General features: G+C 42.4%; 1 protein-coding gene across 4 annotated transcripts in view; it reads right to left on the bottom strand.

Annotated features, from left to right (window-relative positions):
* Positions 1–681: 681 nt before the first annotated feature.
* The window catches only part of LOC111979686 (EMILIN-3-like), a 41,507-nt gene continuing 26,840 nt past the window's right edge, over positions 682–15,348 (bottom strand). The window contains exons 3-9 of one of the 4 annotated variants that reach the window (XM_070448767.1): positions 8,411–8,533; positions 6,708–7,018; positions 6,264–6,595; positions 5,715–6,065; positions 3,174–5,437; positions 2,580–2,641; positions 682–1,485 (exon numbers count right to left, since the gene is read on the bottom strand). In XM_070448767.1, the coding sequence (XP_070304868.1) occupies positions 4,304–5,437; positions 5,715–6,065; positions 6,264–6,595; positions 6,708–7,018; positions 8,411–8,533 (2,251 nt within the window). In that variant the 3' untranslated portion in view covers positions 682–1,485; positions 2,580–2,641; positions 3,174–4,303. Of the gene's footprint in view, positions 1,486–2,109; positions 2,642–3,173; positions 5,438–5,714; positions 6,066–6,263; positions 6,596–6,707; positions 7,019–8,410; positions 8,534–15,348 lie in introns of those variants that run through there. The other 3 variants (XM_024010320.2, XM_024010318.2, XM_024010321.2) reach the window with 3 other exon arrangements.

The raw sequence follows: 15,348 nt of genomic DNA, 5'->3' as shown, positions 1-15,348 counted from the left end.
TTAAAAACCTCTTTCATTTATTTCTGTGTTTTCAAACAAGTTTAAATGGTTCATAAAGCGAATCTATTTAAATTAAATACAAAAAAATTCATATCATATAAATGGCCAATTGTATTGTCCAATATTATTGTGTCTTGTGTTTTAGAAAAGATAAACAAAAAGGTCTTAAATCACAAAAGATGCTACCTTAACGAACAAGAGTTTAGAATGGTTTCGCTGAGGAGTATCTGGTGTCATGGAACTACTAAACCTCATCCAGCTACCTACTGTAGGCACTTTCACATGATTAGTTCCTCACTCATTTTAAATAAGGACTAATGTGAAGGGTTAGTCCATCAGCTTTAGAGCCTATCAGAATTCTTGAATAGTTTGGTATTACAAATGCTTTCCCCTTGTCATGCAGTAGAAGATATTGCATGGAATCTAAATAAGTGGGTCAACTCAGCAGGCTAAAGGGTTATTAAGGTGTAGCTTAAAGTCGGTACTACATCAGCTTAAAACACGACCAACTCCAGATCCCACATCCCCAAAAGGTGTTTCTATTAAAGCAAATTAAAAGATGAATACACAACTACATTATAAAGATGTCTTTCTCTGACAATTGGATCAGCGTGGTCCGGGTTAGGGGATAACTTGTCTAGTTAAATAAAGTTTTTTTTAAATAATAGAAGAAAAAATAAATCATTGTATGGCGTTTATTTCTCCTTGAATTGAAGCCAACTTCATGTCAGCCTCACTAATGCAGATACACAAACAGATTAACGTATCTTTTGATTATTTTTTACCATCGTTGTTATTGTCAAAGTAAGCTAATACAATTAATCCATGTTGCCCTGAAATTATTGTACACACGTAGAAAAAAAGGTTCGCTAGGCTGTTCCCATAGCATAATCCTTTTGGTTCCGGGTAGAACCCTTTTTGGTTCCTTGTAGAGCTCTCTGTGGAAAGGGTTCTACATGGAACCAAAAGGGTTCTTCTATGGGAACAGCTGAAGAATTATTTTAGGTTCTAGATTATACACTAGGATTTTTTTTTCTAAGAGTGTAGTTTGGGGGGGGGGCATTGGTTCAGAAAAGCGCTAGAAAGAGGGGAGGAGGAAGGAGAAGAGGAAAAGAGAGTGTTCAGAGCTGTAGCCTGCCCATCCTTTCTCTGACTGCATCCTTAAATAAAGGTCACAAAAAAATGTAAATTCTCTCACCCCACCAAAATAAGGACTCACAGTTAATCTTTGGTTCTCATTGTAATATCTTGGCAACTTCCAACCATTCTTTAAAACAAGGATTGACAGTTCATCTTTGGCGACTTCTAACCAGTGGTCTGTGATACGTGCTGATGCAGTAAACCTGCTGACAGTGCAGCTCTCGTGCGCTGAGTCAAATCCTATCCCTCTGTTTACTCTCTAGTCCACCCGACATGGAAAAATGGTCTTCTTCTGTGAAGTGGGGGAGATTAGTTTCTGACTGTCCCTTTGTGTTGGAAATACCACTGAAATACAAAAGAACAAACCATAAAATCTCTGTTATCAGAGGATTTGATGCCTCCTGCTGGTTAATCTTAGAACTGCATCAGAACATGAGAAATTCGTTTTTTTTCAATTTTTTTCCTTTCTTTTACAAGTTATGCTATTATGTCAACTCCCTGGTAAGAGCACAAACAGATCTGGACCAGGCTACTACCAAAACCCTTCAGCATACTAATATTATGTCTTAGACATCAGAATGACCAGAAAATAAACCACAACACTTTAAAAGTAAAAATAGCCTTTGAACGACCAAAACATCACCCAGAATATTTTCACGCTATTAAAATCTCAGAATTGAAGAAATGACATCCATTTTCTCTCATCTCTAACTATCAGGAAGCCTGAAAGAACAGGCAGAGAGATTCTATATACTCATATGACCTCTCCTTGATTGACAGCTCTTTGAAATGCCCTTGTGGTCACTGCCAGGTAACAAGGTAAACAATGGGACAAGTCATTCCAAGCCTAAATAGTATGCCTCAACCCATAGACACAAGGGAATGTACATGAGAACAGCATACAATAACTGGACTGTACAATTTATTGGTGCCTCTGCATTAGCATTATAAATGACAATATGGTCAGGATTGTATGTAATGATCAGACATTTATTTTATATTCTATGATAGGCCAGCATAGCAAAAAGATCAACAAGAACACTCATGAGAAATAAAGGTGAGAAATAATGGTGAGACATAATTTGACATAAGATACATCATTAGATAAGTGCCTGATATAGGCACCCGGCCACCCTACAGTGTGCACGACCCATTGATTTGTGTAATTTGTAACACTCATCTCTTGTCCGAATGCTTTTTGTTGTTGTTTTTATAACAAAATGTGATATCATATCACGTGAAAGTTAATTACTTATGATTCAGGAAATACAACTACAGAGATTGATGGGGAGGCGAGAGGAACCCATATACCCCACTTCAATCAAGCAGGCTTCAGTCACCCACGTGTCTTCAGTCACCCTTAAGATTGAAGCGGGAGACAACAGCTCACACCGGGCAGACAGGTGTCCTGCGATGGACAGCTCGCACAGCTTCCTCACCTATGGAGCTGGGTCAAAGGTGATCTCATTGAAGAGGTGACCCAGGAGCCCGTCTACGCAGCCTGTCATGTTTTTGAAAAGGGAAATGTTTGTTAAATGGGTAGTGAATTTAATTGTATTTTATGATTCTATCAATTCTTTAATGTAGCAATCTACTCATTCTACAATGTGTTTTCTGGTGTTTTTTTATTTGAAATATGCAATATTTGGTTGTGCAGTTTTTGTGAAACTTTTCAATGTTTGTATTGTGAATTCCTCAATTGAGGCAGATTTGATACCCCCCCCCCCAAATCATCATGACTAGCCCCAATGACAAGATACATCAACTGTAAAACAACAACCGCACAATGAAATGGCAAAATATTAAATTCCTTTTGTGGACAACATTCCTTCGGGGCAGCTGTGTGTTCTAAGACTAAATGTAGGGGGCTTAGGGATGAAAGATAAAAACCATATACTGTAGTGACTCAGCTGTGTTATGGAAAATATACTGTTTGCAAGTCAAAACAGCCACAGTTGCATTATTTGACGTTAGCCCTACGATCCCCAAAAATGTTGGCTACCGTGTCAGACACATCAAACTCTGATACTTACATTACGGTCAGCGCTTGCAATGATGGTACAGCATCCGTATTCAGGACTAGCTTCGTGGCACGACTCATCGACTGTTCTCTTCAATTGATAAAGCTGCAGCCTGTCCACCCGAAATGAAAAGCAGCCACTGCTATCTTGATGTCTTCATTCTTCGGGAAAATAGCGGAAGGTTCATTGTACACTATGGCATCCAGTCAAAACATAGTGTGCTTTTGCCGACGTGCTAGTAAGTAGCTTGCTAGCTAACAMTCACACAACAGATGAAAGGTTATCACTATCTGRGGTCGTACGTTCTGTTTGKGCTAGATACTAGCTTATGGTTTGCCGACATGCTAGTAAGTAGCTTGCTAGCTAACAGTCACACAACAGKTGAAAGGTTATCACTATCTGTGGTCGTACGTTCTGTTTGAGCTAGATACTAGCTTATGGTTTGCCGACATGCTAGTAAGTAGCTTGCTAGCTAACAGTCACACAACAGATGAAAGGTTATCACTATCTGTGGTCGTACGTTCTGTTTGAGCTAGATACTAGCTTATGGTTTGTTAACAAAATCAAGGCGTAGGCGCACGTTATAATATGTTAATATGATAAGACGCTACCGTTGATGTTTTACACTTCTTGCTTTATGTGACGTTGCATAAAGCCGGAAGTACATCCTTGGTTATGCCTGTCCAGAGATATTAGAGAAAGGAGAATCTGGCCTGAAGTGACGTCGTTTCCACGTCACTTCAATCAAATTACGTTGAACAAATGTGGAATAGACGTCTGTGCTTTGTTTTTGTTATTCATTTTTCACAAATATTTCTAATACAGTACATCAATGCAGATATCTTTTCTTCATATAAGTTAAAAAGTCAGTTAATATCAATATAAAATGTGAAAACAAAACTATAAGAAAAAAACTAAATGCCCCTTTAGAAGAAAAACTTGAGGGAAAATATTGCCCAACTATACAACCAAGGGTGCATTTCAATAGCTTCAAATGGCCTATTCTACTCATCTCCTCTCCTTCACTGATCTGAAAATGCAGGATAGGTGAAGTAAATCTGTTCTCAAGTTTCCCATTTGAGCAGATGAAGGAGAGCAGAAGATGAGAGGACATAGACACGTCTTTCTCCGTAGCACAAGTGTTACTCGTCTCCCCTCTGATTGGCTGAGCCCTTTCCGACACAGTCTTTAATTTCTCCCTTCAGTTCGGCCAGCTGTGTAGTGTGACTGGCCATCCTTCCTTTGACCTGTGACAGGTGCAAGTCTGAGTGTCTCTCCAGCTCTGTCCTGATCCTCTCTAGGTTGTCCGCCAGCTCCCCCAGGCTACCACACTGTCCCTCCACCTGGGCCACTCGACTATCCACCTCCTCCACCTCCCTCTGCACCCCCAGGGCCGTACTCCGGCAGCCCTGCAGCTCCCCAGCCAGTCTCCTCCTCAGGCTCACCAGCTCCCCCTTCAGCTGGGCTAGTCTGTGCTCCCCGGCCCCCAGGAGGTAGGCCTGGCGCCCCACCAGCTGGGTGATACCCTGGACCTGGGTGGCTAGCTGATTCTCCTTGTGTGTCCATGTGGCGTTAGCATGGCCCACTTCCTTAGTGAACAGGCTAACAGAGTTCCTCAGGCCCTTCAGGGTGCGGTTGACTGAGTTGACTTTGATCTTGAGGAGGGTGATCTCTCCCTGGACAGAGCCTTCCTCGTCCTCCTGGGCAATGCGGTTCAGTAGGGTCTGCAGGGTGGTATTGAGACGGTCCAGCTGGTCAGCATGGGAGTCCAGACGGCCTGACACCTTCTTCTCCACCGCCTCACACTCCTCCACTAGGCCTGTCCGTGCGCCTCCTCCAGTGGGAGTGGCGTGGGAGCAGGAGGAGGTGCAGAGGAGCTCCAGGTCTGTGAGTTTCCTCTGGATGCAGTCCAGGTCTCCTTCCACCCTCCTCCTGACTGTCTCCAGGGCGGGCATCACCTGACCCTCCAGCAGAGCTGGGGCGGTGGCGTTACTCAGCTCCTCCAAAGCCACAAACGCCCTCTCCTCCAGGGACTTCAGCTTGTCCTTCAGCAGGGTCTTGAAGCCGTCCAGACCCCCAGGCACCTTGCCAACCCCTACGTCCCCAGACTCGGTGACATTGAGCCTGGCATCTATGTCTTCCAGACGGGCCTCTATCAGGGTCTCAATGTGGATGGTCTGGTCAGTGAGAGCAGCCTGAAGCTCCCGCTGGGACTCTGTTAAGCCCTTCACTGACTCCTCCAGCATCAACATTCTCTGCGACAGGCTGTTCACCTGCTGGGACAGTCACATGTCAGGCATATAGTGTAGCAACAAGACATTTTGCAAATATTTTTAGTAATACACACGTTTTAGCCATTTAGCAGATCATATTTACCTGAATATTTCATATTTACATTGAATAACTGTAACCCAATTTTCATACTGCATTTTTCAAGGTGTGTATGCCCATAACATTTGATGTGGTAGCTAGTTTTTGAAATATTGATGAATTTCTGTTGCCTCAATAAAAACATGTCCAGTAGCATTGAGAAACACCAAAGTTCATTGCTACCTGTCCACAGCAGCTCTCAGTGAGGGTGAGTCCCTGTATCTGTGCCTGCAGAGTACCCAGCTCCTCTCTCAGTCCAGTTTCTCTGCCGTCCAGAGACTGCTGTATGTGCTCCTGGCCGTTCATGTGTTCATTATGGCACTGCCTCTGGACCTCTCCTATTCTCTCCTCACAGCGGCTCTCCAGGCCAGACAGACGCCTCTCGAAGCCGTCCAGGATGTCAGCGCGGACACCTGCTAGTTTAGCATCCAGCAGCTCCTCCAGGATGGAGGGAGAGACTGACCCAGTGATGGGCCTGCCAGTCGCAGCTTCCAACAGCTTTTTCAGCTGCCCTTCATGACCCAGAACCATGCCCTGAGGAAAGACAATGGTTTGGCTTCAGGAACACCTCAAATTCTTTCAGCTATAGATATACAGAATCTCAGTGTGAGATTCAGAATGTTACCAATCAGCAAAAGTTATATTATTGATTTAGACATCTGCTTGTTTCTCTACATTTCCATAAGCTAGCATAAACCAGTCTAATATCATTAAGAAAACCGTAGCACCCACCTGTATCTCCTCAAGCACATGTCCTTTGGCTTTGAGCTCATCCTTCACCTCTGTCACCCTCCCAGCCAGGTCTCCAAACCCAGGGAGTCCCTCTCCTCCCTCCAGGCCATCTGGGGTGCCGTCTGGGATCACCCCAAAGCCAACAGAGGAGTCTGAAAGACGGGGGATGGTGGAGAGCAGGGAGCCCAGCATATTCTTTGTGTCCTCCTGGAGAGAGAGGCGCAGGCGGTCTTCTAGGCTGACCATCACCCCGTTCAGGATGTCCAGATCCTGGGTCAGACGACGCAGCTCCTCCTCCATACGATCTAGACGGTCTCCACCAACATTATTACCTAGAGAGAAAGAGAAAACTTTATTACATAGGGCAAGGGAGGGAGAGGGGAAAAGTGAATCACAGTTTGAAAATATAAATTGGCAAATATTTCACCCACTGTCTGGACTCACCATAGTTGGGTTTGCCGTTCCCGGTGGGCAGTTGTCCAGTGGGGATGGGTCTGCTATCCGGCTGATTTGGGAAGGGGCTCCCTGGCTCCAGATTAGCCCCACCAGGGACAGGTTTGTGGATCAGGGGAGGTTGGGGGTGCCCATAGGGGTACTTGATCCCTGGTCGGTGTGGGGCACCCCCTTTGAAGGGGGGCAGAGAGGTGGGTCCATCGTAGCAGTTCTCCCCAGAGTAGCCAGGACAGCACCTCCACTGCAGCTCAGTAATTCTCTTATAGCCCACCTTATACTTAGGCTTGTAGAAGGTCCGGTACCTGGAGTGGATGGAGAGGAGAGAGAAGATAACACGAGGTCAGTTACTATCTTAGAAAGTCAGATGGGAGGAGAGAAAAGGATAGATCAAAGGATCACTGTTTGTATAATGAGATTGGGGAGGGTATGAACAGTAGATTATGAGATAAAGAGACGCTTTAGTGTGATGATGATGCATGCTCAGATGAAGGATTGTTACAAGGGTCATTGACCTCACTGAGACTGTTATGTCTTAAGGTGTCTACTCTTCTGAAGAATAGTGATCTCTTCTATCTCTTGCCTCTCTCTCTTCTATCTCTTTCCCTACATTTGTTAAAAGTATAAGTCCTTTCTCTCTGTAATATCACTACAGAGGACCTTTGAGAGGCTCCGGTCACATCAGAGAGAATCCGACATCCCAGCTTGCACACTCATTACAGAGATGAGCTATAGACACACAAACACACGCACTCATGCATGCACACAAACGGACACAGCACAATTTCACTGACAGATTACTGTAAACTTATACTGAAAAGGTAGCCTCTGTAATAACCATAATATGAGTTTGTTTATAATCCACTGAGATGGAAATAAATTGTCAAATTTGATAAGAATCCAATTATTATGAAAACTAGCAGACCATTAACACTTTCCAACCTTTGAGGCCTGAGCAGAGTCACAGAGCCACTGACCACAAACACAGCTGGAAGTGCAGCTGGAGGGACAGTGTGGAGTTAACTTGTAATACAAACTGACACCACCAGAGGGCAGCACATATACATGAGTCCCAATGCTTAGTACACTACCTACTTTGTTGTGCCTGTCAAAACTATATGGAAAGTGTACAGCAGTGGGGTGAGTCTCATATTATGCACAAATATTGATATAATAATTATCATATCGAAGTAAATCTGGAGTCATGGTGTGTGGTCCTCCTACTACGACTAGGGATTGGCCTAACATGCAGTTTATTAGGCTACAGATGAAATAGGTTATGATGAACTTCACAGGGTGGTGAAAGTGCAAGGTGATGAGCTTGATGCTCCTTTCCAATAAATATTGAGGGTCTTATTCAAGTGACATGAGGATCGATGCTTGGCTCCTGTTTTTACAAATAAAAACATTCTGGCTCTTATCCATAATATCATCATCTAGACTAGCCTAGCTACAGTAACTATCAGGGTTGGGGTCAATTCCAATTGAATTTGAAATTCCAATTAAATGATTGAATTCACTCATGAAGTGAAGAATTTACATAGCATTACATTCTAATTAAAAATCTTAAACTCATGGAATTGAATTGGAATTAAACTGTTTGGACTTTTTGAATGGGAATTGAATTGTAAAAACAAAACATCTTTGGAATTGAATTAAATTGGAATTGAATATCTTTTCAACGAGTGTAGACTTACATGACGACAGGACACTTCTGCCCCCAGATGCACTTGGTGGTGTACTCTGCCTTCACGTAGGTGGCCATGCCGTCCTCAATCGTACACGTGATGTTCTTCTGGACCACATGTGCACAGTGGTTTCTGTTAGAGATAGAACGAGAGAAGAGAACAACAACAAAATACAACACCATCAAGTCCTCAATCCGACGTTGTGTCTCCTGTGGGACTTTGTCTACTAAAGCTGTCTATAACAACGTTAGAGACCGTTGCTAATCCAACACACACACAGCTGCTTTTCATAACGACCAAAGTCGAAATTCAATCATTTCGTACCACACTTTCTGAAAGTATAGTGATGAAATGTCCAATGACACTTGATTCCCACATTCAGTGCACTATACTTTAGGCCAAAATCAAATGTGAGACATGTATGTGTCATTGAGATTTCCCTTATGAAAATAAAACATACTAATCGAGTGATTTAATGTGAAGTTAATATGTTAACATAAAACTATACACGTGACAACATGTTAGCACGTGTGAGAACATGATCTCATGTGAAATAAATGTGACAACATGGGGATGCAAAATCTCAACTTCTGATAACATGAAACTTCACGTGACAATCACACAATTATTGACTTGATTCCGGGCAACTTGCAAAATGAGGAAAAGTATTCTTGCCAATAAATCTGTGGTTGATCTCTGTCATGGCCACATACCTGCTGGCAATGCAGGAAATTCCTCTTAATGGCATCCTAGAGGTTATGAGTTCAAATCCCAGGTGTGGTTGCGTCCAAGTGTGCTAACCAATGTTGAGGTCAGTTCCATTTACGTTCCAGTCAATTCAGAAAGTAAACCAAAATCCTCTTTGACATTCTATGGGAATTAGAATTGGAATTTCTGTGTACTTCCTGAATACAGTTCGTTGTATATTTTGAGTACCAGGATGTGTACTCAAAGCATGTGCGTACCGATTGGCATGTGTCGTCACTGACATTTTCAACCTCTCCCTGACCGAGTCTGTAATACATGTTTCAAGCAGACCACCTTAGTCCCTGTGCCAAAGGAAGCGAACGTAACCTGCCTAAATGATTACCACCCCGTAGCGCTCACGTCGGTAGCCATTGTCGTGTCTTGACTATCATTAATGTGATTGACTGTTATTTTATAAAATAATTACATACCATGTAAAATTATTATTCAATTAAATTACTCATGTAACAATTAATTAAGTAGTAATCTGGGGCACCACAGAAAAAGTTATTTAACGAGTTACTATCTCCCAACTAAACTATAAAGACATAAATATCTCTTACATCAATCACAGTCAATTCATTAATTATTATTTACCTTCAGTCTCATTCTGAATGGCACAAAATCCTTGATTATCTGCACGAACCCTAGCATAAATGATGAATCAGCGATATACAAATTTACTTATTTATTTATTTACTAACTAACTAAATAATCACATAGAATTACATAAACACACGAACAGAATAGCGTACACCTTGATTACTACATAATGCAATGAAAAGTCCCTAGTGGACTAAACCCGTTATGACGGCTTGAAACACAATGGAAACGGGTGGGGACAGATAAAGAGCGGGAAAGACAGAATGGACCCACTACATACAGTTGATAACTATGCTCATGGAAATGCTAGTACTTTGCACATGAACTGACGCTCATTCAAAATAATTGCAAAGTGCACTACCATTCAAAAGTTTGGGGCCACATAGAAATGTCCTTGTTTTTGAAAGAAAAGTAATTTTTTGGTCCATTAAATAAGATCGAATTGATCAGAAATACGGTGTAGACATTGTTGATGTTGTAAATTACTATTGTAGCTGGAAATAGCAGATTTTTTAATGGAATATCTACATAGGCGTACAGAGGCCCATTATCAGCAACGTTGTGTTAGCTAATCCAAGCTTATCATTTTAAAAGGCTAATTGATCATTAGAAAACCCTTCTGCAATTATGTTAGCACAACTGAAAACTGTTGTACTGATTAAAGAAGCAATTAAACTGGCCTTCTTTAGACTAGTTTAGTTTTTTTAAGCATCAGCATTTGTGGGTTTGATTACAGGCTCAAAATGGCCAGAAACAAAGACCTTCCTTCTGAAACTCATCAGTCTATTCTTGTTCTGAGAAATGAAGGCTATTCCATGTGAGAAATTGCCAAGAAACGGAAGATCTCGTACAACGCTGAGTACTACTCCCTTCACAGAACAGCGCAAACTGGCTCTAACCAAAATAGAAAGAGGAGTGAGAGGCCCCGGAGCACAACTGAGCAAGAGGACAAGTACATTAGAGTGTCTAGTTTGAGAAACAGACGCCTCACAAGTCCTCAACTGGCAGCTTCATTAAATAGTACTCGCAAAACACCAGTCTCAACGTCAACAGTGAAGAGGCGACTCCGGGATGCTGGCCTTCTAGGCAGCATCTAGACATCGGCATTGACCCTTTTTGCACTAACTCTTTTGAGTCATCATATACGTGCTAATACTGTTTATTATCTATCCTCTTACCTTGTCACTTTACACCTACCTATATGTACATACACTATACATAGTATTTGGGCACCCCTTCAAATTTGTGGATTCGTCTATTTCAGCCACACTCGTTGCTGAAAGGTGTACAAAATTGAGCATACAGCCATGCAATCTCCATAGACAAACATGGGCAGTAGAATGGCCTTACTGAAGACCTCAGTGACTTTCAACATGGCACCGTCCAACAAGTCAGGTCATCAAATTTCTGCCATGCTAGAGCTGCCTTGGTCAACTGTAAGTGCTTTTATTCTGAAGTGGAAAGTCTTGGAGAAACAACGGCTCAGCTGCGAAGTGGTTGGCCACACAAGCTTACAGAACGGGACCGCCGAGTGCTGAACCGCTTAGTGTGTAAAAGTCATCTGTATTCGGTTGCAACACTCACTAACAAGTTCCAAACAGCCTCTGGAAGCAACATCAGCACAATAACTGTTCGTCGGGAGCTTCATGAAATGGGTTTACATGGCCGAGTAGCCACATACAAGCTTAAGATCACCATATGCAATGCCAAGCGTCAGCTGGACTGGTGTAAAGCTCGCCGCCATTGGACTCTGGAGCAGTGGAAATGCGTTCTCTTGAGTGTTGAATCACGCTTCACCATCTGGCAGTACGACGGACAAATCTGGATTTGGCGGATGCCATGAGAACGCTACCTGCCCGAATGCATAGTACATTCAATTACATTTTAGATGAATCTGTGCTTCCAACTTTGTAGCAACAGTTTGGGGAAGGCCCTTTCCTGTTTTTGCATAACAATGCCCTAGTGCACAAAGCGAGGTTCGTACAAAAATGGTTTGTCGAGATTGGTGTGGAAGAACTTGACTGGCATGCACAGAGCCCTGACCTCAACGCCATCGAACACCTTTGTGATGAATTGGAACGGCGACTCCGAGCCAGGCCTAATCACCCAACATCCGTGCCTGACCTCACTAATGCTCTTGTGACTGAATGGAAGCAAGTCCCCGCTGCAATGTTCCAACATCTCGTGGAAAGCCTTCCTATATGAGTGGAGGCTGTTATAGCAGCAAAGGGGGAACCAACTCCATATTAATGCCCATGATTTCTGAATGAGATGTTCGACGAGCATGTGTCCACATACTTTGGTCATGTAATGTACAAACCTAAAAAGTAACTTCTATTGTTATTACCAACTATGTAAAAATAGCCTACATAAAGCCTTCAAATAAAAACATTTCAGCCTGCAGGTAGAAAATATCCTGATAAAAATAAATGCCCTATAAATCACATTGGCTATGCATGGCCTGTCTGCAACGAACTTGATTTAATTTGGGTCTGGCCTGAAGCTTGCTCCTGCAAACTTGCAACATTGTATAAAATAATCTGGGCCCTCAGAGTTTCCCTTGCCAGTGAGTTCGGGACAGACAGCTGTAGGCTATTTGCGCAAGGGATAAGAAGAAATCAGGTAGACCTATTTTATGACGTTTCCACTGGATCAGAGCATGACATTTTCCCCTTTCACGCTGAGTGGTTATCGACAGGGAGAGAGCTGGAAAGATTTTTCAAACACATTGAGGAACGATTGTCATTCTCAATGGATGTAAAATAGACTTTGTTTGCTTGCTATTTGAGAAGCTCCACAGCTCATTAGTGGTGGTGCGTTAAGCCAATCAGAAATTCTATCAGATCCCCGAATGGGCCAATAGGCCTACTTCTATGCGAAATCAGGTGAGCGTAATCAACATTGACAGGAGCGCTGCAAACAAAAGACAATGAATAAATTGACAAAATGTGAAAAAACTGCAAATAGAATAAAATAAGCCAAAACGTGTTTCTCACAAGCGTAACATAGGTTGTGCGGTCTGCAAACAACGTGTCCACTCCGACAAAGAGAACAACAATAACACATTGAATGCATTAACAGAAATGACCTTAACCAAACAAGCATTGTAGATTATTTATTTTGTAGAAATTACAGGAATTAATGGTAAATGTACTACTGCTAATATTCAGTACCAGTCAAAAGTTTGGACACAACTACTCATTCAAGAGTTTTTCTTTATTTTTACAATTTTCTTCATTGCATGATAATAGTGAAGACATCAAAACTATGAAATAACACATATGGAATCATATAGTAACCAGAAAAGTGTAAAACAAATCAAATTATATTTTAAATTTGAGATTCTTCAAATAGCCACCTTTTGCCTTGATGACAACTTTGCACACTCTTGGCATTCTCTCAACCAGCTTCACCTGGAATGCTTTTGAAGGAGTTCCCACATACGATGAGCACTTGTTGGCTGCTTTTCCTTCACTCATTTCCTTCCTTTCCTTCCGACTCATTACAAACCATCTCAATTTGGTTGAGGTCGGGGGATTGTGGAGGCCAGGTCATCTGATGCAGCACTCCATCGCCCTCCTTGGTAAAATAGCTCTTACACAGCCTGTAGATGTTTTGTGTCATTGTCCTGTTGAAAAACAAATGCTAGTCCCACTAAGCGCAAACCAGATGGGATGGCGTATTGCTGCAGAATGCTTCGGTAGCCGTGCTGGTTAAGTGTGCCTTGAATTCTAAATAATCACTGACAGTGTCACCAGCAAGCGCCTCCACACCATAGCATCTCCTCCTCCATGCTTTACGGTGGGAAATACACATGTGGAGATCATCCGTTCACCTACTCTGTGTCTCACAAAGACACGGCGGTTGGAACCAAAAATTTCCAATTTGGACTCGAGACCAAAGGACAAATTTCCACCGGTCTAATGTCCATTTCTTTGCAGCAATTTGACCATGAAGGCCTGATTCAAACAGTCTCCTTTGAACAGTTGATTTTGAGATGTGTCTGTTATTTGAACTCTGTGAAGCATTTATTTGGGCTGCAATTTCTGAGGCTGGTAACTCCAATGAACTAATCCTCTGCAGCAGAGGGGTCTTCCATTCCTGTGGCGTTCCTCATGAGAGCCAGTTTCATCACAGAGCTTGATGGTATTTGCGACTGCACCTGAAGAAACTTAGAAAGTTCTTGAAATGTTCAATATTGACTGACCTTCATGTCTTAAAGTAATGATGGACTGCCATTTCTCTTTGCTTATTTGAGTGATTCTTGCCTTCATATGGACTTGGTATTTTACATAACAGCAAACCAGACAGGACTGTCTTCTGTATACCCCCCCCCACCTTGTCACAACGCAACTGATTGGCTCAAATGTATTAAGAAGGATAGAAATTCCACAAATTTAACACAACTCAGGATATGACCCAGATGCAGACAAAGTAGGCGGATAGTACAGTTCTCAGATGATTTATTTAAAACACGGGGCAGGCAAAGGGCAGGTCAAGGACAGTCAGGGGTTCGTGATCAGGTCAGAGTCAGACAGGTACAGGACGGCAGACAGGCTCGGGGTCAGGGCAGGCAGAATACTCAGAACCCGGGAAAACTAGGAAAACAGACTTGAGAAAAAGGAAGACAGGAAAGCATGCTGGTAAGACCTGACAACACAAGACGAACTGGCAAGAGACAAATAGAGAACACAGGAATAAATATACAGGGGATAATGGGAAGATGGGCAACACCTGGAGGGGGTGGAGACAAGCACAAAGACAGGTGAAATATATCAGGGTGTGACAAAATTAACTTTTAAGAAGGCATACCTGTTAATTGAAATGCATGTGACTACCTCATGAAGCTGGTTGAGAGAACGCCAAGAGTGTGCAAAACTGTCTTTAACTTCTTGGAACTATAGGGGGTGCTGTTCCGCATTAGCATATTTGTGTCTCCAAATTAAACTGCCTCGTGCTAAATTCTTGATCGTACAATATGCATATTATTGTTATTATTGGATAGAAAACACCTTCTAGTTCTATAGAAGTTGGAATTTTGTCTCTGAGTGGTACAGAACAATTTCTACAGCACTTTCATGACAGGGTTCAGATTTCAGAAATTTTTACCTCTGATCTGGAGTCTGTTTTTAAGGCGACAGTGAATGCTATGAAGAAACCGACACTGCCTACGTCTTCCTCTGGGTGTCTGTACGTCATCACGTTTTCAATGAATCGATGGGACATTCACAGCCATTATAAAAGACCAAAATGTATAGAGACCGTCCTTTCTCGTCGTGCGCCTGAAGCGTGAAGGCCATCGGACTTGCCTCGTTCCAAATCGTTGTCTAACCAGCAATATTTCTCCGGTCATGTTTTCAGTCGTTATAGTTGTTAAAAAACATCATAATGTAGTAATTTGAACCGTTTTATAGCAATTTATATCCGTTTAGTGCGATTTTGAGGAATTTATTTTGTTGTGCACTCTGAAACTTTGGACACGTTTTGGGGTGTCGGTCGTTGGTGGTGGACATTTCGAAGGACAAGGACATCTATCGACCAAAAGACGTTTATAACATAAAAGGATACATTGCCCAAGAATCTGATGGAAGAACAGC

The sequence above is a fragment of the Salvelinus sp. IW2-2015 genome, linkage group LG19, assembly GCF_002910315.2.
Source record: "Salvelinus sp. IW2-2015 linkage group LG19, ASM291031v2, whole genome shotgun sequence".
Lineage (NCBI taxonomy): Eukaryota > Metazoa > Chordata > Actinopteri > Salmoniformes > Salmonidae > Salvelinus > Salvelinus sp. IW2-2015.
The sequence above is the reverse complement of the archived record's forward strand: the minus strand, read 5'-3'. Positions and strand labels throughout refer to the sequence as shown.